Source organism: Phocoena sinus, chromosome 11 (genome assembly GCF_008692025.1).
Source record: "Phocoena sinus isolate mPhoSin1 chromosome 11, mPhoSin1.pri, whole genome shotgun sequence".
Classification (NCBI taxonomy): Eukaryota; Metazoa; Chordata; class Mammalia; order Artiodactyla; family Phocoenidae; genus Phocoena; species Phocoena sinus.
Window position 1 is genome coordinate 4,838,223 of NC_045773.1, and position 25,413 is coordinate 4,863,635.

The following is a 25,413-nucleotide window of genomic DNA, read 5'->3' on the forward strand; positions in this document are numbered from 1 at the left end:
TCCCTATTTTCTTTTTGCTACTTTTCTTCTTTGCTTTCTTTTATCTTCTAAGATTTTATGCCCTCAGAACTTAGCTACTTACAATATTTGTCTTTCAGTTTTTAGCTGTTCTCAGAAATGTTAAAACTCTCTACAGGCAGAAGCAAGAAGAACTACAATCCTGCAGCCTGTGGAACAAAAACCACATTCACAGAAAGATAAGACAAGATGAAAAGGCAGAGGACTATGTACCAGATGAAGGAACAAGATAAAACCTCAGAAAAACAACTAAGTGAAGTGGAGATAGGCAACCTTCCAGAAAAAGAATTCAGAATAATGATAGTGAAGATGATCCAGGACCTCAGAAAAAGAATGGAGGCAAAGATCAAGAAGATGCAAGATATGTTTAACAAAGACCTAGAAGAATTAAAGAACAAACAAACAGAGATGAACAACACAATAACTGAAATGAAAAATACACTAGAAGGAATCAATAGCGGAATAACTGAGGCAGAAGAACGGATAAGTGACCTGGAAGACAGAATGGTGGAATTCACTGCTGCGGAACAGAATAAAGAAAAAAGAATGAAAAGAAATGAAGACAGCCTAAGAGACCTCTGGGACAACATTAAACGCAACAACATTCGCATTATAGGGGTCCCAGAAGGAGAAGAGAGAGAGAAAGGACCAGAGAAAATATGTGAAGAGATTATAGTCGAAAACTTCCCTAACATGGGAAAGGAAATAGCCACCCAAGTCCAGGAAGCGCAGAGAGTCCCATAAAGGATAAACCCAAGGAGAAACACGCTGAGACACATAGTAATAAAATGGGCAAAAATTAAAGACAAAGAAAAATTATTGAAAGCAGCAAGGGAAAAACGACAAATAAAATACAAGGGAACTCCCATAAGGTTAACAGCTGATTTCTCAGCAGAAATGCTACAAGCCAGAAGGGAGTGGCATGATATACTTAAAGTGATGAAAGGAAAGAACCTACAACCAAGATTACTCTACCCAGCAAGGATCGCATTCAGATTCGATGGAGAAATCAAAAGCTTTACAGACAAGCAAAAGCTAAGAGAATTCAGCACCACCAAACCAGCTCTACAACAAATGCTAAAGGAACTTCTCTAAGTGGGAAACACAAGAGAAGAAAAGGACCTACAAAAACAAACCCAAAGCAATTAAGAAAATGGTCATAGGAACATACATATCAATAATTACCTTAAACGTGAATGGATTAAATGCTCCAACCAAAAGACACAGGCTTGCTGAATGGCTACAAAAACAAGAGACCCACTTCAGACCTAGGGATACATACAGACTGAAAGTGAAGGGATGGAAAAACGTATTCCATGCAAATGGAAATCAAAAGAAAGCTGGAGCAGAAATACTCTGATATCAGATAAAATAGACTTGAAAATAAAGAATGTTACAAGAGACAAGGAAGGACACTACATAATGACCAAGGGATCAATCCAAGAAGAAGATATAACAATTATAATATAGGAGCACCTCAATACATAAGGCAACTGCTAACAGCTATAAAAGAGGAAATCGACAGTAACACAACAATAGTGGGGGACTTCAACACCTCACTTACACCAATGGACGGATCATCCAAAATGAAAATAAATAAGGAAACAGAAGCTTTAAATGACACAATAGACCAGACAGATGTAATTGATATTTACAGGACATTCCATCCAAAAACAGCAGATTACACCTCTCAAGTGTGCACATGGAACATTCTCCAGGATAGATCACATCTTGGGTCACAAATCAAGCCTCAGTAAATTTAAGAAAATTGAAATCATATCAAGCATCCTTTCTGACCACAACGCTATGAGATTAGAAATGAATTACAGGGAAAAAAATGTAAAAAGCACAAACACATGGAGGCGAAACAATACGTTACTAAATAACCAAGAGATCGCTGAAGAAATCAAAGAGGAAATCAAAAAATACCTAGAGACAAATGACAATGAAAACACGATGATCCGAAACCTATGGGATGCAGCAAGAGCAGTTCTAAGAGGGAAGTTTACAGCTGTACAAGCCTACCTCAAGAAACAAGAAACATCTCACGTAAACAATCTAACCTTACACCTGAAGGAACTAGAGAAAGAAGAACAAACAGAACCCAAAGTTGGCAGAAGGAAAGAAACCATAAAGATCAGAGCAGAAACAAATGAAATAGAAACAAAGAAAACAATAGCAAAGATCAATAAAACTAAAAGCTGGTTCTTTGAGAAGATAAACAAAATTGATGAACCATTAGCCAGACTCATCAAGAAAAAGAGGGAGAGGACTCAAATCGATAAAATTAGAAATGAAAAAGGAGAAGTTACAACAGACACCACAGAAATACAAAGCATCCTAAGAGAATACTACAAGCAACCCTATGCCAATAAAATGGACAACCTGGAAGAAATGGACAAATTCTTTGAAGGTATAACCTTCCAAGACTGAACCTGGAAGAAATAGAAAATATGAAGAGACAAATCACAAGTAATGAAATTGAAACTGTGATTAAAAATCTTCCAACAAACAAAAGTCTAGGACCAGATGGCTTCACAGGTGAATTCTACCAAACATTTAGAGAAGAACTAATGCCCATCCTTCTCAAACTCTTCCAAAAAACTGCGGAGGAAGGAACACTCCCAAACTCATTCTATGAGGCCACCATCACCCTGATACCAAAATCAGACAAAGGTACTACAAAAAAAGAAAATTACAGACCAATATCACTCGTGAACACAGATGCAAAAATCCTCAACAAAATACTAGCAAACAGAATCCAACAACACATTAAAAGGATCATACACCATGATCGAGTGGGATTTATCCCAGGGATGCAAGGATTCTTCAATACATGCCAATCAGTCAATGTGATACACCATATTAACACTGAAGGAGAAAAACCATATGATCATCTCAATAGATGCAGAAAAAGCTTTTGACACCCATTCCTGCCTGCTCCATAACTCTGGAGAGTTATGATAAAAACTCTCCAGAAAGTGGGCAAAGAGGGAACCTACCTCAACATAATGAAGGCCATATATGACAAACCCACAGCAAGCAACATTCTCAATGGTGAAAAACTGAAAGCATTTCCTCTAAGATCAGGAACAAGACAAGGATGTCCACTCTCACCACTATTATTCAACATAGTTTTGGAAGTCCTAGCCATGGCAATCAGAGAAGAAAAAGAAATAAAAGGAACACAAATTGGAAAAGAAAAAGTAAAACTGTCACTGTTTGCAGATGACATGATACTATACATAGAGAACCCTAAAAATGCCACCAGAAAACTACTAGAGCTAATCAATGAATTTGGTAAAGTTGCAGGATACAAAATTAATACACAGAAATCTCTTGCATTCCTATACACTAATGATGAAAAATATGAAAGAGAGATTAAGGAAACACTCCCTTATACGACTGCAACAAAAAGAATAAAATACCTAGGAATAAACTTACCTAGGGAGACAAAAAACCTGTATGCAGAAAACTATAAGACACGAATGAAAGAAATTAAAGATGGTACCAAGAGATGGAGAGATATACCATGTTCTTGGATTGGAAGGATCAATATTGTGAAAATGACTATACTACCCAAAGCAATCTACAGATTCAATGCATTCCCTATCAAATTACCAATGGCATTTTTTACAGAACTAGAACAAAAAATCTTAAAATTTGTATGGAGACTCAAAAGACCCTGAATAGCCATAGCAGTCTTGAGGGATAAAAAACACAGCTGGAAGAATCAGACTCCCTGACTTCAGACTATACTACAACGCTACAGTAATCAAGACAATATGGTACTGGCACAAAAACAGAAACATAAATCAATGGAACAAGATAGCCCAGAGATAAACCCACGCACCTATGGTCAATTAATCTATGACAAAGGAGGCAAGGATAAACAATGGAGAAAAGACAGTCTCTTCAATAAAGGGTGCTGGGAAAACTGGACAGCTACACGTAAAAGAATGAAATCAGAACACTCCCTAACACCATACACAAAAAGAACCTCAAAATGAATTCAAGACCTAAATGTAAGACCAGACACTATACAACTCTTAGAGGAAAGCATAGGAAGAACACTCTTTGACATAAATCACAGCAAGATCTTTTTTGATCCACCTCATAGAGTAATGGAAATAAAACCAAAAATAAACAAATGGGACCTAATGAAACTTAAAAGCTTTTGCACAGCAAAGGAAACCATAAACAAGACGAAAAGACAACCCTCAGAATGGGAGAAAATATTTGCAAACAAATCAACAGACAAAGGATTAATCTCCCCAATATATAAACAGTTCATGCAGCTCAATATTAAAGAAACAAACAACCCAATCCAAAAATGGGCAGAAGACCTAAATAGACATTTCTCCAAAGAAGACATACAGATGGCCAAGAAGAACATGAAAAGCTTCTCAACATCACTAATTATTAGAGAAATGCAAATCAAAACTACAATGAGGTATCACCTCACACCAGTTAGAATGGGCATCATCAGAAAATCTACAAACAACAAATGCTGGAGAGGGTGTGGAGAAAAGGGAACCCTCTTGCTCTGTTGGTGGGAATGTCAATTGATACAGCCACTATGGAGAACAGTATGGAGGTTCCTTAAAAATCTACAAATAGAATTGCCATATGATCCAGCAATTCCACTACTGGGCATATACCCAGAGAAAACCATAATTCAAAAAGACACATGCACCCCAATGTTCACTGCAGCACTATTTACAATAACCAGGACATGGAAGCAACCTAAATGCCCATCGACAGATGAACGGATAAAGTAGATGTGGTACATATATACAGTGGAATATTACTCAGCCATAAAAAGGAACGAAATTGGGTCATTTGTTGAGACGTGGATGGATCTAGAGACTGTCATACAGAGTGAAGTAAGTCAGAAAGAGAAAAACAAATATCGTATATTAACGCATGTAGGTGGAACCTAGAAAAATGGTACAGATGAACCGGTTTGCAGGGCAGAAGTTGAGACACAGATGTAGAGAACAAACGTATGGACATTAAGGGGGGAAGCCCCGGGGGTGGTTGTTGTTGGTGTGATGAATTGGGCGATTGGGATTGACATGTACACACTGATGTGTATAAAACTGATGACTAATAAGAACCTACTGTATAAAAAAATAAAATTTAAAAAAAAAATTTCGGAAAGAAAAAAAAAACCTCTCTACAAATATCTGATGGACAGAATCCCAGTGAAACTATTTGCTTAAGCCCTCTAGTTTTCTAAGTGTTTTACCAGCCCATAAACATAATAATTTACTGTGGAAACTTAGCCAACCATACTTTTATTTATTTATCAGCATAAATTACCAAGATGACCAAAAGTAAATGATTTCTTTGGGTATTTCTCAGAATTTAGCCACTATTTCCTCAAAATTATATAAATCTAACTCAAATGACATGTTATCACTACTCCTTGGGAAGATAATGATTTCATATAAGATCACAGATATTGTAGTTTGGTTTCAATCACAGAATGAATGGGTTTTCATGTTTTAAACGAAAGCCATCTCTTGCCAGTAGTATTTCAAGGAGTCATTTTGGAATTTTAGAACTTAGAGATGAATAAGAAGCCCTTGGGGAGCTAATCTAACCAAGCTGTTTTACACATGAGGTGTCTGAAGGCTGAAGTGCTCATGTGATTGGTTAGGGACCTTGGGCAAGTGGCCAGGTGACCACTAGCTTGTCTCTTTCACTTTATTAAATTGCCTTTGGAGTAATAAACTATTGGACTGAAGAGGTTTTAGAGATCATCTAATTCAACACCCTCATTTTATAGAACTGAAAACTTAGACAGAATATGGTTTAAAAATGATAATATGCAAAAGCATCTTGCACAATATCTGGCACATAGTAGAAATTCAATAAATATTAACTTCCTTTTTTGGCCCATGGTCCAGTTAGGAACCCAGATATTCTAACACCTACCTAACTGCTGTCATATATCTTTATTCTGAACAAAAAAGCCCAACTGACGATTGAATCTGATCTTACCTTTTATAAGCAGCGTTATTTTATAAGGTAAGTATTTATGAACAATTTATTCTGAGCCCTGGAGTATATAATAAGTACTATTCGATTACTATTTTATTCATTGAGCCTATTAGAATTAATTCTTTAAAAATACGAACTACATTTTAAAATATGAGTAGAGGGACTTCCCCGGTGGCGCAGTGGTTAAGAATCCGCCTGCCAATGCAGAGGACACAGGTTCGAGCCCTGGTCCGGGAAGATCCCACATGCCGTGGAGCAGCTAAGCCCGTGCGCCACAACGACGGAGCCTGCGCTCTAGAGCCCATGAGCCACAATTACTGAGTTTGCGTGCCACAACTACTGAAGTCTGCGCCCCTAGAGCCCTGTGCTCCGCAACAAGAGAAGCCACCGCAGTGAGAAGCCCACGCAATGCAACGAAGAGCAGCCCCCACTCACCACGACTAAAGAAAGCCCGCGCACAGCAACGAAGACACAACGCAGCCAAATTAATTAATTAAATTAAAAAAATAAAAATAAAATAAAATATGAGTAGATTAACATTTTCTTAATAATTGGGCAGAATATTACTAAATGAACTTTCCAAAATACCCTTTTTCACAAAGAAAAGAGATGAGGAGAAAGAGTACCTCCTTTCCAAAACAGTTACATCGCTTTGCCTGCTCCTAACACATAGCTCAAACTGATGCTGGAACAAGAAAGCACAGAGTACTGGTTTAGGAGTCATAAGATATATGTTCTGGTCCTGGCTCTGCCACTTACTGATGGATGACCATGGGCAAGTCTCACTGATTCATGATTTCTACACCTGTAAAGTGGCCATACATAAGCTTATCTTTATAGGACCGTTCTAAGGCTCAAATGAAGATTATCTATCTATCTATCTATCTATCTATCTATCTACCTACCTACCTACCTATCTATCTATCTATCTATCCATCAGGTCCTACATATACAGAATATTCCATGGTATAGCGCAAAACAATATAGAATATTCAGGAAATCCGGGTACCAGTCTGGGTCAGCTCATCACTGTCTTTCCATGATACCTTGAACAAGTGACTTTTTTTTTTTTTTTTTTAAATCTGCAAAATGCAAGGTTCAAATTAGATGGTGCTGCACAGGACCAATTTGGAAAAGGGGAAGTGAGGCAAAGTAGCCTTGCTTTGAACAATTTTCTTAGGTTTTCAAGCATTATACCATTTGAAGAATGGGTTTTGCCAAAAATATGTAAAAGCTTGACAATGTTATCTCAGTTCTTTGCCATCTGTTTGCAACAGGAAATGAAATAATAGGTACATTTTCAGCAAATTATTTCAAAAAAGAAAAAATGGTTTTTTTTACCTTGCATCCTTCACAAGCATGAACTCCATAGTGGAACCCTGAAGCTTTATCCCCACAGACACGGCATTCAATTGCCATGAGGGAGTTGGAAGGCTCTTCGTGAGGCTTATTGTACAGCTGAGTCTTTTCAGAATAGTAAGGTGGGGATGCAGGCTCCACTTTGATTGCACCTGTGTATAGAAAAACATGAGCAGGTAATTATCACGTGAAAAACAATGCTCGACAAGCAACAGGGAAGTCACTATAGTACACCTTGGTGCCATTATTTTATTATTTAAGTTAGATGCACTATGGAACGTGAAAAATACACAGGAAAAAGTAGGCTTTGTAATCACAGGCAAGTCGCAACACCTCTAGCCCCACCTGTGAAAAAAAATGGCGTTAACTTTGTGGTTAACTTTTAACTTTGTGGTTCTATGACCGTCCAATACCTCGTAATACTAAAGCTCTAACAGGCAACATATGGTATTAGAGATCATTAAGGTTACTTTGCTACATAATGTGCTGTATTTGGCACTCGTGACAATATTAAATTATACATTTTAATTTAAGTGTTGCATTTTAGAAGTGTTTTAAAACCACTCTTGTAAAGGAAACAGAAGGAACATTGCCATGAAAAGGTATGGTAAGCCCAGTTTGAAGGTACATGAAAAATAAGAGAGCAGGTTCCCGTCAATGTTGAGTCAGAAAAGATGGTTTGTAAAATGATCTCTGATAGAGAGAGGCCCTATGGAAAGCAAGCACTATCTTTCCGTTGGTCAGGATCAGGCCTGTTAAATTTTCATATCAGGCTCCAACTGAAAGCCACACATATAAATATAACCAAGTCTATCATTTATCTTAAAAAAAGAAAACTAGAACTACAGGAAGTTCTTACTTATTGTCAAGTAATGGCTGCAGTTACATGGTGGTGGCTCTGGAAAAACAGCATATCAGCAAAGAGATAAAAATCAAGGAAAGAGCATCATAGAAATTTAACCTTGAAAAGTGCAGCTTTAGTTTTTCTCGAGTCTGATGGCTTGATGTGAATTGCGTTAATGGCATGGAGATTTATCAATAGCCTACAACGTCAACATTTAAATTTGTGCTGAAAAATAGGTTTCACTGGAAGCTGTTCAAACTGCAGAATTAGTAAAGATGCAACAGTGATTTAGAGATAAGTTATAAAAAGTGACAAAATGTTCCTTATCTACTTACAAGTGGAAAAAAGAATTCAAAGTGTGGGGGGGATGGACTCTTAGCCTGAGATGCACCTGGCAAGGTAATCAGGCTGGAAAATGTCCCTGAGAAGGGAAGAAAAAAAGAAAGAGAGAAGGGAAGCAGGCAGGAAGGGTGGGGGTGGGGGCGGAGAAAGATGATGACGTGTTCACACACTACCTTCCTTTTTGGTCAATTATAAATGCCCACTATTTCACGGATCAATGGGTGAATAAATGAACGGTAAATGGCTTCACTATAGGCTTTAGTCTCTGGAGCATTTACCCCAGTGTGAGTGAGGTATTAATCCAATTCTAGTCTCAGCAGTCTGAAAAGTGAAATAAACCGCATACTTTGGTACTCTTGGAGTTTCAGGTCATACTTATAATCCGCAACCATTGGGTCAGCTCTTGGGAACGGAATGTCTTCATAGTGTGGAGCGGAAATGCTGGAGAAATCAACGGTGGTGAAGGGCTTGATGTCAAAGGAGTGGGAGTGGTCGTCCATCACAGAAAGATCCACGGAGCTGATCCCAAAGTTGGTGGGCCAAAACGGCATCTCTGTGTCCACCATGGTAATTTCTGAAATGGAGAAAAGAATAGGTATGACGTTAGTCCTGGAGGACAGTGCCATCCTGTAAAGATCCACAGAAAGGGAACAGAAAGAGTCTTGGGTCAAGTGATGTCACCTAGGTGATCATGAGGAGAGCAGGGAACACAGCCGCCTTCTTAGTGCCGTCCAGGCTGTTGAACTAATGGAGGGAAGTCACCCCTTACCTGGACGTCACAGTTGAGGACCCTCTAATAGTGTCACGTGTACGGCATACCCACATCAATGTCCTAGAAACAGCCCTGCTCTCTTCAGAGCAGGATGGCTTTCCTAAGGGTATCTGGGAATGGGCCTCGTGTTTTTTCCCAGCTAGCAGAGAGCTAAAGAATGTAGCTCTCAAAGGCTGACTCTTGCAAGAGGTTAAAGATTCCAGCTGTGGTCTTCATAAGAAAAACAAAGCGCCTTGAAAACACAAATAAGGAGGCTAGGGCTGTGAATGTGCTTCAGTGGTTCCAAGAGGACGCATCAGGCACGGTTTGGTTTACACGTCTGAATATCTACATGAATAAGTACCCAAACAACTTGAAGTTATCTGTGTTACAGTACAAACACTACACTGGTGATAGCTTAAAGGTCATACGGGGTCTCAATGACATCCAGAAAAAAGTGTGTGCTCCTAATGGCAGGGGCAGCCATTGAACAAATTTCATCTAAACCTACCTGACCCACGTCACTCCATTTACTTTGCCCATCTCCTCAGCATGCTTATTTTCTATTTCATTATCCATTTTTCTTAGTATATATTACTTTCCTATCAAAATACACCTCTCTTGTCTCAACTGCAATATCCACAAAAGTAGGTTCATCAACTATTTCTCATCATGCCTATTGCAAAGTTCTTCTGTAGACAAAGTAAAGGTTGACTGAGTTAAAGTTAGTGTATATGCTTCTGTATGAATACTGGGAAATGAAAATAAGGATGCAAAAAACGTCTGGGTTGCAAGAAAAATTGTCTGCTCATCATTTTACTGGTTTATTTTTGTTTCACTTTTAACATATGACTTCAGTGACTGCCTGCCAACCAATGTCAGGCTTCTCAACACAGGAATCATATCCCTAGGGATCATGTCTTTTATTGAAAAGTTTCAGGGAAAATTTTAATGAGAAAATAGTTATTTATGTGTAAATAAACAGAGCAAAAAATTCACGTGATTTTAAAGATATACTATGAAACTCCTAAAAAAACTTTATACTTGTAGTACATTTCATGGCTAAAAGAACGCTATTTTTATATTTTCTTTTTTTTTTTTTTTTTTTTTTTTTGCGGTACGCAGGCCTCTCACTGCCGTGGTCTCTCCCGTTACGGAGCACAGGCTCCGGACGCGCAGGCTCAGCGGCCATGGCTCACTGGCCACTCCGCGGCATGTGGGATCTTCCCGGACCGGGGCACGAACCCACGTCCCCTGCATTAGCAGGCGGACTCTCAACCACTGCGCCACCAGGGAAGCCCAAGAACGCTATTTTTAAAAAAGAATAGACTATTTTAAAAAGCAGCTTTAGGTTTACTTAAAAATTGAGCAGAGGGCTTCCCTGGTGGCGCAGTGGTTGGGCGTCCGTCTGCCGATTCAGGGGGCACGCGTTCGTGCCCCGGTCCGGGAAGATCCCACATGCCACCGAGCGGCTAGGCGTGTGGGCCATGGGCACTGGGCCTGCGCGTCTGGAGCCTGTGCTCCGCAGCGGGAGCAGGCCACAACGGTTAGAGGCCCGCGTACCGCAAAAAAAAAAAAAAAAAAAAATTGAGCAGAAACTACAAAGTTCTCATATACCCTTTTCCCTTTCTCCCTCCCCCGCAAACCCTGAAACACACAGTTTCCCCTATTATTAACGTGCATCTCCCCTATTATTAACACTCGTATTAGTGTGGTATGCTTGTTGACAAAACTGATGAACCAACAGTGATACATTATGATGAACTAAAACGCACAGTTTACAGTAGAATCCATTCTCTGTGTTGTTCATTCTATGGTTTTGACAAATGCGTAATGTCAAGCATCCACCATCACAGTAGCACACAGGATGGTTTCACTGCTCTAAACACCCGCCGTGCTCTACCTATTCATCCCTCCCCTCCTCCCCCGAGAACGCCGACTTTGTTGTCCTCTTCTACTAAGGGCAATTTTTGGTGGAAAAGCAGGGGAAGCACTGACCTACATCATAAATTGAAAAGTCTCTGCGTGGCATTCAAGGCCCTCCCTGACAGTCTGCCTTACTTTTTCAGTGTCATTTTCCACTCGGGATCCCAGACCTCACCCCCATTCTCATCAGTGCTGTGCCTGGGCGCATCCCACGGTGTGCCCAGGGCAGACACTCTGCACCGTCTAGTCCGCTCATGTCTGTTCATGCTGCTTCCTGAAGCTGTTCACCCTCCTCCTGTCCCTCAGCACCACCCGTCAAAACTCCCGTCTGTCTTTCCCACGGTAGTGGGGAATCCCACACTGGTCCAAATGCTACTCTCTCCATGAAACCTTCCACGAATTCTCCAACTTAAAAACACTCTCCATTCTCCGTGTTCCCACAGCACTGAGTACCTCTCTTTCCCTCTGGTATAATTATTTGGATAAGTATCTCCGCTGTTAGATTTCCAGTTCTGGAGCAAAGGACAGGGTCTTATTATTCTGTTTTCCTTTTAGACCTTATGCATAGTTGTTGTTTACTAAACGCTTGCCAACTGAATGATCATATTTTATAGGGAAGGAAAGAACAAGTATTCATTTTTCTGTGAAAATGGAAAAAATAAAGATACTTTCTCAGTGGTTTAGTTTTGCTAAGACTTAAGCTCCCCAGAAAAGATGTAATCTTCAATATCATAAATAAAGTACAGTTTAAGCTGTAACTCCTCCTCTCAACAACGTATACTCAGTTCTTCTCTTCTGATAATTGCAGGAGGAAGATTAGGGTACTGTAAACTTTTCCTCTACATAGAAAGGACAAAGGAAGAAAGAAAAACCATTTGCCTCTTCATCTCTGTGAAAACAAATTATCCCAGTACACACTTTCCTTCCCCTCTTTCCCTTCTCCTTGTCCTCTTACTCTGGGACATCTTGACCTAAACAATATTACTCCACAGGGGCCGTGGTTACTGGGAGGCACAGTGGTTTCCTAGACATTTTATTTTGACTTAAAGATGGGGTCCAGGGAGCCTGCTTCTAATTTTGTCTTCAGAAAACATAAGCTACTGTTTCTGCCAAGCTGTAAGTTGAGTAGGTGTTTTTCGTGACTCCATGCAATTACTCATGAAAGAACAAATGAACAAAAAGCTTGCATGGACGACAGTCCTTCTCAGGGATAAGTAACAATGTCTTAACTTTCCAGGTGGGTGAGAGAAGTGCATTACATCAGGCACATCACTAATTTCACAGCCTTTGGTGTGTTTCAAGCAGGCAGGAGTCTTGAGGCAGACACTGTGGGGAAGGACGTAGTCGTGTGCCATTTACCTCAGACCTTCACCTTGGCTTTAAACTCTACGATACTCAATGAGCAGACTTCGCAACACGCCAAAGTATAATGTAGTTCAAACAAAAAGACGTATCATGCAAAAACACAGCAACTTCTCTCATCTGAGAGGCATCATTATTCGGGAGTATGGAAGTGGGTCAGAAAAGATGTTAAATGATAAAAATCAAGCACTAGAACTATACAGTTTACTTTTGGGGTTCTATGTTGTCCCTTATGAAATGAAAAGAAAAACTTCTACTAGAATGTCTAGGGAAATGCTGCACCTCCTTAATAAAGACATCAGCTAATATTAATAGAACCCTAAATCTCTGCTAAGTATTATACCAAATACAATGCTTGGACTGTCTCACTGAATGCTCACAATGGCCCCATGAGGTAGGTACACTTATAACTCCCCTTAAAGGAGAGGAAACTGAGGCACAGTTATGGAAATAACTTGCCTAAAACCACCCAGCTACTAAGGAGTCCAGCTAGGTTATGAACCCAGATGGTCTAAAACTCCACAGCCTGCACACGTGACTTTCTAAACTTAATACTGATTAGAAAAACAAATCTCTTCCTGATCTTCTAGTTCCATATTAAATAACAATTAATTTCGACGAAGCTTCGCTGAACACCTATGATGTGCCAGGTACAGGGGGCTGGGGATGCACTATGAAGGGTAATTTTCAAATGGAAGCTTCATTGGAGAAACATGTTAAGCTGAACAAGAGTGGGTGCAGGAAAGAGCCTTTCTTTCCTACATGTCTAAAACTTAGTAGCCCTGTTGGAAGTGACCTTAGAAAGACACTTAATCACCAAGTTTTTTCAATCTCTTCTCATTTGTTTCAGTTCAAGGTCATGGTACTCATAAATATTATTCATCCAGCCCCTCCTTATTGATCTATTCAAATCACTTTGCAGTGCGAACTGACCTGTGAATTTCCTAATTCCTCTCCCGTTACAAGAGCCGATATCCAGAGACAAAAATCACTCTGAAATGTCAGAGCAGAAAGGGCGTTTTGGAGATAATCTAAGCTCCCCATCTGGCAGTTGAAGAAAACCAGGCAAAGTGATGTGCTCAGGAGCTCAGGGGAAGAGGCCGAGTCCACGAGAGTCCAGGTTCTCTGTCTTTCACCCCTAGCATCCTCCGCACTGCATTACGAAGTCGTTACCATGTGTAAATACGTTGAAAAGGGGACTTTTTAATCTATACCAATTTTCACAGATCCAGACTTTTCGGTCTTAACTAACACACAGGAATGACATCAAATTTATGAAGGAAAAATGTCTCATGCAAGGAGCCATTTACTGGTTGACAAATTAGAATAAAGAAATTGGTAGTAGAATTTGTTTCTAACATAAGTAATAAACTCCGAATTCATCAAAAGGTTTAGGGAACAGTCTCATAAAGTGAGCGTCGTATCTGTCCAAGTCTTTACGTAATAAATACAGATGTGTGTATTTTATTTGTTTGTTTGTTCGTTGCAGGTTGCTGTTCTGAACATTAACAACTGAAGATGGAGAGCTAGTAGCGAGTTAGAAGCCCTGGGTTTGAATCCTGACCTCTTTCTTGTCAATTTTGTGATCTCTTTACCCCTAATTATCCCCATCTGTAAATAATCATACTGCCGACCTCACAGAGTTGCTGTGAAGATTCAGTTAAATAATACATGTAAAGCATCCAGCATAGGGCCAGAAAGTAAGTTCTCCATAAATGTAATTATTGGTAGTCGTGGTAACTTTTGTCACCAGAGTAACCAGGGTACTAGAATCATGTAAAAGGTAGGCTAAAAGCTCCCCAACGCTACCACTAGGGGACAGGAAAAGGAAGAAACAGCAGCAAAGTCCCATTGTTCAAAGAGGATTACGCCTAAAACAGATGTCCTGTTTTAAAGGCCTCTGCAAAAGGAGAGTCCACAGCCTCTCTGGGTTACTCATTCCAATGCTAAATTGCTCTTCTGTAGCCAGGAAAGTCTATGTCTTATCTGGCATTTCCCCAACTGTGTTATACATAGGTTAATGATGTTCCTTTCAAAATAATTAAAAAGAAAAAAAATTCTGATGGGCAAATAAACTCAGGAAATGCTAGGTGAAGCCAGTTTAAATGGGTCTATTGCAGGACTTCTTAGAATTATATGCTAATAATCCACGAGAAAATACAAGAGAGGGGAGGGTATCGCACACAACGTTTGAGTTTACCATCTGATGGAACAGAGTTTGTGAAATGATGGTCTAACCTATGTTGTTAGAGTTTGTACATTTTTCTTTCATTTTCTAAACATACAGTTATCATCCTCTGCGTAGTTGACCTTTACCACATGTACTTGAAAAGTTTTATTAAGTTATCCCTTAGGTTTTCTTTAACTTTAGAGTGACTAAGGGCAAGGATTTATGTTGGTTAAAACAACGAGAGAAAGGATTTCTAACTTACACCACAGAGAAAGGAATCACTGTAAAGACGAATGCTCTTTTTAGAGACTATCCTAAAAGCCTCCAGGCAGGAAAAAAAAAAAAGTCCCCTAAAAAGGGTTAGGAATCAGAATGACACTGAACTGCTCAAAAGCAGCGCCGGAAGCTAGAAAATCAACAGAGCAGTATTTTCAAACTTCAAAGAAAAAAATTATTTCCAACTTAGAATTTTATATTCAGCCAAACCATCACTCAAGTGTAAGAGGAGAATAAAGACATTTTCAGAAATATGAGACCTCAAAAAAAAGTCGCCTCCCGTGTGTTTTTCCCTAGAGTTCTACACCAGAACAAAAAGGAAACATGGGATCCAGGAAGCAAAGGATTGAGGTACAGGAGAGAGGTGGAAGGAAGACCCAGGACAACAGATCCTGAGCAGAACCTGTTCGTTGAGAAAATGGATCAGAGGATGCCGGTGGCCTCATGAGATTCCCTGAGAAACCGCAATGCCTGAGACATGCAAATGCCCACTCTGAGGGAGAGTTTGAGAATGAACTAGTGGCAAGGTATGGAGAAAAGGAACAACAACAAAAGTGAGTAATTACTAATTAAAAAAAAAAAAAAGAATGATTAACTCCAGAAAAACAAACAGCTATTCAGGGTCAGAAGTAAAACTGTAGGGCCTTCCCTGCTGGTCCAGTGGTAAAGAATCTGCCTTCCAATGCAGGGGACGCGAGTTTGATCCCCCAAACGAAGCCCGCACCCCAACACGAGAGCCCGTGAGCCACAAGCTACAGAGCCCACGTACTCTGGAGCCCACGCGCCACAACTAGACAGAAGCCTGTGTGCTGCAACGAAGACCCGATGCACCCCCCCCAAAAAAAGTAAAACTGCAGTATACTGTCCGGCTCAATTGTAAGCGCACTTCCAAAATTACTGCGATGTAAACACAGACAACTAATTTCACCTAAAATTACGAATAACCACACTGTGAGGGTGGGTTGCGGGAGAGGAGGAGTGTAGGTTTTGAGAAAGGGAGTGTGATGGCAAAGGGCTAAATTCTTATCTTCTGCAGCAGTCAGTGGGTAATCAACACAATTTAACAAATCGCAGTATAAGCATGTTAAACATACAGCAGTAAAGACCAGGAGACATGCTTTAAAAAGTTAAAAATCATTGCCTCTGAGAAGTGGGAACCAGGTGTAGGTTGAAGACTGCAGTTCTTCATTAAAAGCTTTGTAGTACGATCTGACTTCTAAAACTGTGTACAAATATTACTTTGATGAAACTAAAAATTAAGTTAAATATCTTTAAACTGCAGTATTTTCCCATGATTTCACCTAACAGAGGGAGTAAATATATTCCTTGTCTGTTTCCCAGTCCTCTTAAAAGGACTTATCATGCAATAACCTGGAAAAGTAGAGAGAATTTTAATGTAGTTTTAAGTAAAATAAAGGAGTATCAGAAAATATTTCTGATACTTGACCAACAGATGACTGTCCTTGTGACTCAAGCATTTAAAAAATAAATTCTATCAATTCATTTCTTTTCCTTCACTGGTATGATGAGTTTTAATTAGCAAAGGAAGAAAAAGACTCTGGACCCCATTAGCAGAAGTATAGTTTAATAGTAGCTAATTATTTTTAGGCACTTATCATATGACAGGCACTGTACCTTAGACCCATTACATATGTAATTTATAATTTGTTAATGTAAGTATAATTTAGAAATGTACATATAGTAATATAACTTACATATATAAATAGCCCTATGGGTTGTAAACAATTATAATTACTACCCAATAGACTGAAAACATTAGATAGAAAGAGGTAAGTGATTTGCCCAATACAACTAATAGGTATTGGAACTGGGGTTTGAATTCTGTTACGGTTTCTCTGAACAGAGAACCTCTTATTTTGGACAACAGGAATTAAGAAAAGGATAAAATTCCTTAGTGTGGAATTTTAGTGGATTCCTTAGTGTGTCATTTGTTTCTTTAATATAAGAAAATATGTTTTCATTGTGTTGTCTACTTAGACTATATTACAAACCAAAACCAGTGCTTCTGTCCTGGTGATACTCCCATCGATAGCCTTGGCAGAGGTTGAAAGCATTCTAATACGTATCTTTATATGCACATTTCTTTATAAAGAGCCAGAAGGTCTCATAGCAAATTTCCAAATTCAGACCAACAAAGGACATATGATCAGCTTTGGAGAAGTCCATGCTAGTTTATGCTTTCTAAAAATTCATTTTCTCTTGCATGGGCCACATCTTGTATAGATAGCTTGCTTAATCCGGTCCTGAGGTATCAGGGGACAGGAAAGATGATAGGATCATGCCCTCACCCAGAACGATCGTTTCTTCCGCTACCTTAGCTGGAGATTCAAGTCCTCTTTCTCATCATGGTCAAACTAGTTCAAGGTTGGTTCTTCTGCTAAAACCACCTTCACATGTTTCTAAAAGGAGACTTACTAAAAACTAGTCAGGACTAAGGCTAAATCTGTTGAACAGTTAGTTACTCTGGTTAAGCTGAAACTCTAGCCTTGCCTAGCACACACCAGCAGCCAGCGAAGACTGGTACTTAGGTCAGAAAAAAGGAACTGGAATGTTTCCTCCTGGCCAGCTCCTTCTGCACAATTTGGTTTTGGTTTTGCAGTGGCAGGGGAAGGAAAATGGGAGAGAGGAGACCGAATGGAAAGGAAAAAAATGCAAGGAATGCTCCACAAGTTTGTAGCTACTTAGAAAAGAGGGAACCACCAAAGATCTCCCAAAGGACTGTTTCTCCTTGCTTTGTCCACCCGTCAACCACTGTAAGGGACCTCCTGCAAGAGATAGAGTGGGTAGGTGTTTTTAAAGAAAACTTTACTACTGAAGCATCTCTAATAGCCTGAAATTATGCTAGAGGGGAAAGCTGGCCTTACTCAGAGTTGTTTAGTCTGGCAAAGTGAGTGATACACTACGCTTCTGTCTACTCTTTTGTTTTCAATTTACTGTGCCAAGCACTCTTAATGAGAAGACAATGGTCTTAAGCTATACAAACTCTGAGAACAAAAGTGTCAAAACAGATGTAGCCAGATCACTTGTGGTTATGGGATGAAGTGCAGATTTCCACTAGCAATACTGTATATTATCTTAAAACATATTGCCATGTGATATTAAAATATCCTTAGTAAGCACTTTTCATTCTAAGTCCTCCTCCTGAGCCATTACAGCATTACCAAAAATATTCTACAAGTAAACATTTGATACAACACTCATCCATGAGTTCAAAAAACCTCTTCATTAGGAAGGGTGAGAAACTTCATTAATCTGATAAAGAACAGCTATTTAAAAAAGACGAAACAACTCAAGTAGCCATCATACTTGACAATGAAATACCTAAGCTTTCCTTCTGAGGTCAGGAATGAGATAAGGATACTAGCTATCATCAACACTGGAGATCCTATCCAATCCAACAACAACAAGACACAGAATTCGAAAAGTAGAAATAAAACTAACATTACTCACAGATGCCATGATCGTATAAAAAAAAATAAAACCATTATAGTTAAAAGGAGAATTCAGCAAAGTTCCTGGATATAAGGTTGATGTTAAAAACTCAACTATATTTCTATAAGCCAGCAACAAACAGAAAATGACATTTTGAAATGATGTTTACAATCGCATCAAAACCATCAAATACCTAGGGAAAAAAATCTAGCAAAATATGAGTACAATCTCTACGCCGAAAACTCAAAAGTATATTGAAAAAGTATCTAAATAAATGAAGGGATGTGTCATGTTCATGGACTGGAAGGCTCAGTATTATAAAGCTGTCAATCCTCCCCATTTATCTATAGATTCAGAATAAATTCCAATCAAAATCCTAGCGTTTCTGCCTGGAAACTGACATGCTGAGCCTAAAATTTATGTGGAAATTTAAACGGCCAAGACTAGCCGAGGCAATCTTGAAGAGAAGAAAAATGCTGGAGGACTTATCCTACCAGATACCAGAACCAATGATAAAGCTACAGTCATTAAGACCAGATGTTGGTTGGTGCAAAGAGAGAAAAATAGACCAATGCAAGCCCAGAATCAATGCCACGTGTAAACGGTCACCTAGTTTATGAAAAAGTGTCACTGTAGTAGGGCAAGGATAATATTTTCAACAAGCAGAGTAGGTAAACTGGGTATCCACACAGAGGAAGAAAAGGTTCAACCCCACCTTATACCACACACAAAAATCAATTTCACGTGAACTGCAGATCTCAGGGTGAAATATTAAACAAAAGAGCGTTAAAAAGAAAAACTAGGGGCTTCCCTGGTGGTGCAGTGGTTGAGAGTCCGCCTGCTGATGCAGGGGACACGGGTTCATGCCCTGGTCCGGGAAGATCCCACGTGCCGCGGAGCGGCTGGGCCCGTGAGCCATGGCCGCTGAGCCTGCGCATCCGGAGCCTGTGCTCCGCAGCGGGAGAGGCCACAACAGTGAGAGGCCCGCGTACTGAAAAAAAAAAAAAAAGAAAAACTAGGACAATGCCTTATCAACCTTGGAGTAGGCAAAGATTCATTCAACAGGATATAAAAAGCACTGCCCATAAAAGAAAAATGTGATACACTGGACTCTATTAGGATTAAAAACTGTTCATTAAGTGAATAGAAAAGCAACAGAGTGGGAGAAGGTATCTGCAATACACATATTTGATGAAGGTCGCTTTAAAACTCATATCCAAAGTACCTGATATAAAAATAGGCAAAAGACTTGATCAGGTACTTTGCAAAAGAAGATAGCCAAATGGACAACAAATATTTTAAAAGGTGCTTAACTTTACAGTCATCAAAGAAAGGGAAATAAAAATTAGAAACAAAAATTACAAGATGATACCACCACTTACCCACCAGAGTGATAAAATGAAAAAGACAGAAAATGCCAAGAACCAGGAAAGATGTGGAGTGAATGAAACACTCAGACAGACACTGCTCGTGGAGGTATACACTGGTACGGCCGCATTCAGAACCGTTTGGTAGTGACTCAAGGCTGAACACGCCCTACAGCCCAAGTATGTATCTAACAAAATGTGTATACTTGTTCACTGAAAGGCCAATACGAGAGCACTCACAGTTGTACTGTTTGCAATACGGAAAGCCACCTGAACGCCCATCATCAGTAGGGTAGGAAGATATATTGTGATATATTTGCACAGTGAAATACCTACCATCTAGTAATGAGAATGAAGGGCAGTTACACTCAATAACACGATTAATCTAACAAACAAGTACTGAGCAAAAGAATCCAGATACAAAAGAGTAAACCACGTATGATTCTACTTACATAAAGTTCAAAAACAGGCAAAACTAATCTTTGGGTTAGAAATTAGAATAGTCAGAGAGCTTCTGGAATGCTGGTATTGTTCTTTATCTGGGTGCAAATTACACAAGTATGTTCATTTGTGAAATGATTTACACATTTTCTCTAATAAAAAGGGTAAATAAGAGAGATGTTTCATACGGGTCCGGGAAGTCGGGGTTCATAGAAGGAAACATTAAGACCAACTACATAGCCAGCAAAACCTCTTCCATTTGTATTACAAAGGATTGGTGTAGAATTTCCAGGGCACTCATTTGACAATTTTCCTAGTCAGAAGTTATAAAGCAGTATTGAAATGAATCTTAGTAAACTACCTATTTTTTAAACTGGCTTCCGTGTACAATAAAGGCTAGATACATATTTAACCAAGGTTCTCGAATCAGTGTAAACAAGGCAGGTAAAAATTCACAGGGTGCACACTTCATCCTAAGGAATGAGTATTAGAAGTTATGTTTTTGCTTTAGATATGCTTGGCCTATTCTGTCTTACGAGTACCCTGTATTTTTTTTTTAAACAATGCAGGAAATCTTTTTCCAAAAACTAATGCCTACATTAGGAGTCCCGTGTTTGGGAAGTTAATGCGCTTGGAACAGTTGAGTTGTCTTTTGAGACATTCCATTTAAGTGAAATAAACCAACAGGTTAAATCCAAACTACCAATTTTATGCTAACTATTTAACTCTTCTCTGTATCAACAATCTATTTTATAAACCTTGTTTCTTACAAGAGTCATTATATTTTACTATGGTGTTTCTCTTCCCAAAACTTTTCCTTGTTTTACTTTTCTTAGGCATTTTTCTTTCTCAACATCTTAACCTCAGTACATGCTCAGTCAGTAATACAAAACCAAAACCACCTCAAATCAAGATAACCAATGACCTAAAACTATGTACAAGGTATTTTTCAGGCCCCACAAGAAATACATTATAATGTAGTTCTTGAGCTCGAAAAGTTACCAAGATGAAAGATGTTTGATAACAGAAGAAAGTACAGAGAAAATAAGTGCTCTAAAAACATCGAGGAGACAGAGACTCACACATTCTGAAATAATCGGGGATATCGACTCGGTAGAGACGGGTTTTGAATTATGACGGCCCAGTGGAGTGATTGGGATTTGGATTATTACTGATAAAGATATTCCAAGGAAAAGATACTTGTCTCCATCATCCGGCATGGCTCTTCTATGACCCGAGTTTATTTAAGCAATAATAACAAAATGAATATAACACCAAAGAGGATTAGATTTCATATAGGACAGACACTTGCAAAATTGGATTGGTTTCTCCTGGTCAGTTGTTTGTACCTTGTAATTGGCTAGAGGTGTGTTGTATCAACGGCAAAGAGATTTCTTCGTAAATGGGAAATATTTCTATGTGAACCTGACCATAATTAAGTCAAACTCACACCTTTGGATCTTTTTAGCATCATACTTTAATCAACTAAGCAAACTTGCCCAGTCTACATAATAGGTTTTTAATTTTTTTTTTTTTGGCAGTGCGGCATGTGGGATCTTAGTTCCCCGATCAGGGACTGAACCTGGGCCCTCAGCAGGGAGAACACAGAGTCCTAACCACTGGAACGCCAGGCAATTACCAATAGGTTTTTAATTTTTAAAACTAAACTAAAGGCAGGGTTTTAGGTAAAGTGTTAAGACTATAGTAAAATAATATCCAATTATCTTACATTAAAAATATTTAATTGCTAACGCAAAGCAAAAAAAAAAAAAAGAATAATGGATATTTTACATTCTCCAAAAAAGTAAGGGGAGCCATCGTGTTCATATGTCTGGAACATGTGAAGGATATCAGAACTTCTGTTCTAAGTTTTGTCACTGGCTCTTTGCCAAAACAAGAAATTGAACCTTGGTTTCTTTCTTCTAGAACTATGATTAATAATAAGTATCTTTTAGATAATATCTAAATATTCTGAAAAAAATTCTAAGGAAAAGATTGGAAGAGAGTAAGAAGTAACTCTGACCTAATTAACTATGGAAATAGAAAACTTTTGATACTATGGATAATGAAAATCTGTATTATCCCAAAGTGTAACTTCCGTTTTAGAGGTGAGAAGACACAACTAACATTTGTTGAATACTGATTACATACCAGACACTGCTCTAAGTGCTTTATATATTGAATATTAGTTACTTAACCAAGTAAGGTACTCTTCTGCTAGCAAATAAGCCTCTTGAGGTTCAAACGAATACTGAAGTATCAAAAGGTAGGCAGACTTGAAAAGAAGCCAGGCATTTGGATAATTCACAAACTTATAACATTCAAATTAATATTCAACTAATGATATTCAAACCAATGGAGGGCCACGGTGCAAATAACTCTAAATAACAGGTAATTCAAAATATATTTGTACCTGGTTTTTAGCATATACTGAATACTGTTGCTTATATTAACATCAGTTTTAGAATATTATTTAGTGTACACTAAACTTTTGTTTTTATACACTAAACAGATTCCAGTGCCTGAACTCAGGAGAAGTACAGCAAGGGATCAGCATGGTCTTAATAAGTCAGCAAGAACTTATTAGTTACCTATTACGTGTTAGATACTGGTGGAATATAGGAGAGAATAAAACTTGGATCTTATCCTCAGTGACTATATAATTTGGCTTAGGTAATATATAAAACAGAAAACAGTATCAGGCGGTCTCCAATTAAGGCCTAAATACTGTGATACAGACCAAAAATGATAGAGGATTTTATTCTTTCATTTAACAAGTATTACTGAGCCCCTCTATTCACGAGCATGTTCTAGGCAGCTGGGATGTAGCAGTGGGTGAGCAAACTAGACAAAGATCTCTGTCCTCATGGCGTTAATGTGCTAGTGAGATAAAACGGACAATAAACAATAAATATGGGCTTCCCTGGTGGTACGGTGGTTAAGAATCCGCCTGCCAGCGCAGGGGGCACAGGTTTGAGCCCTGGTCCGAGAGGATTGCCGCGGAGCAACTAAGCCCGTGCACCACAACTACTGAGCCTGCACTCTAGAGCCCGGGAGCCACAAGTACTGAGCCCACGTGCCGCAACTACTGAAGCCCCTGCGCCTACAGCCTGTGCTCCGCAACAGGAGAAGCCAGCGCAGTAAGTCTGAGCACCGCAACGGAAGAGTAGCCCCCGCTCGCCGCAACTAGAGAAAGCCTGCGTGCAGCAACGAAGACCCAACACAGCCAAAAATAAATAAGTAAATAAATTTTAAAAAAATAAATAAAATAAACAATAAAAACGATGAACAAATAAATTATATGGCAGGCTAGAAGTTGAGGACTGCTTAGAAATAAGCAAATGTAGAGCAGGGGGGAGCGGAAGGGCAGTAGGGAGGACAGATAATTCAACAGGGGGTCAAGGCAGTTCTCACTCGAAGGTGAGAGCTGGGCAGTGATTAGAAGCAGCTGAGAGTCAGCCAAGATATCAGAGGAAGAGGGTTCCCAGAAGACGCAAGAACTCGAGCGAAAGCACTAAGGCAGGAGCAAGTGTGAAACATGGGAGGAACGGCAAGGAGGTCAGTGTGTCTGGAGAGCGGGGAGGGGGGGACGCTGACAGCGTGGGGTGTAGGGCTTATGTGTCAGGAGAAGCGAAGTCACTGCAGGGTTGTGAGCAGAGGGACAGACCTGACTTCCATTTTAACGTGATCCCTCTGGATGCTGGGTTGAGACTAGGTTGTTGGGGGCAGAGGCAGGAAAACCTGTCAAGAGACTGGGATAGCCCTCCAGGCAAGGGACAGTGGGTAGCCTGTATCAGATGCTGGCAGTGGAGTGGGGAGAAGACACATATTCCTGCAGGGGAGAGGGAGAGCGATTAACGGTAAGGTATTCAGAGGGCAGACATTACTTGAACCTGACCTTGAAGGACAGAGAGAATTGGAACAGGAGGAAGAATTAGGAGAGGCGTTCCAGGACATGTTAGTTTCGGAGGCAAGAGTGAGTGTGGCTTGTTCTTGGGACAATGATGTTAGTCTAATAAGATCATGGCAGGCCAGTCTCTGGGGTGTGGAGGGAAATAAGGTACATGAGGTGGAACCAGAATACAAAGAGCTCTGAATGCCAGTGTTCACACTGGTGCCTTGTATATATTGCAGGTGCTCAACACGTATTAGAAAACGGGTAAGAAAGACAGGCTTTTAGGACCACTTATCTGGCAGATTGGATTGGCTGGCTGAGAGTTTCTCATTTAGCTCAGCTAGAAGGCCATACAGAAATCCTGGCATGAGGTAATGAGGCATAATTTACATGTAGGTGATTGACAGTTGGCTGTTTTAAATCTTCCTAATGCAAACCATTTGCCACTTGTGGGAACCTCAATCTTGTGTTGGCAATCCCTTTTACTCAAAAAAAAAAATTACGTGGGTCTCAAAAACTGTGTTCTCAAGCAGCCACGTGATCTTAATTCCCAGGTTATAAAAGTTGAATAGCAGTTGCTATCAAATACATGTGCAATGTCTGTGTCTCTAAATTAGTTACAGGTGCAAAATTGTCTACCAAAAACGTGAATCTCGTAGAGCTTTATAGAAACTAACTCCCACTCAGACGAGTCTGATTCATTTTCTACCACATATCTTCACAAATACTCAACAGTGGTAGGTGGACACGAGGCATCTTCTGGACAACTTTCTAATGGAAGCTAAAATAATAGGCACTTTGTGTCTGTTCTGTTGATTGAATATAACTAAGAAATCTACTGTGGTCAGATTTCCTCTGACACAAAGAATACATACCTTACTAAGAGCTTTGATGATTTCAGAATTTCCTCCAGCTCATCTCATTCAAGGTGTAAGTGAGAATGCTGACAAGGGTCATAATCTATGATGACCTCTATCAGAGGTATAAAAACTGTTCTTCACTTAACGACCCCTGTTTTACACTGCAATTGACAGTTTATATGGATAATTGCAGTCGGGTAGCAATTCATCATACGGAGAACATTATGATCTAAGGCAACTTTCATTGTCAGAAGAAAACATAATCATCGCTCTCATTTAGGCACAAAGAAGGACTTAACTTTTGGATATTCGATCTTTTCATGGATAAATGTTAATAAAA

General features: G+C 39.4%; 1 protein-coding gene across 6 annotated transcripts in view; it reads right to left on the minus strand.

Moving 5' to 3' along the window:
• PPARG (peroxisome proliferator activated receptor gamma) overlaps positions 1-25,413 on the minus strand; it is a 137,745-nt gene that overhangs the window by 41,532 nt on the left and 70,800 nt on the right. For all 6 annotated transcript variants that reach the window (XM_032650112.1, XM_032650115.1, XM_032650114.1 and 3 more), the window contains 2 exons: positions 8,919-9,146; positions 7,369-7,538 (listed from right to left, as the gene is read on the minus strand). In XM_032650112.1, the coding sequence (XP_032506003.1) occupies positions 7,369-7,538; positions 8,919-9,138 (390 nt within the window). In that variant the 5' untranslated portion in view covers positions 9,139-9,146. The remainder of the gene's footprint in view (positions 1-7,368; positions 7,539-8,918; positions 9,147-25,413) is intronic.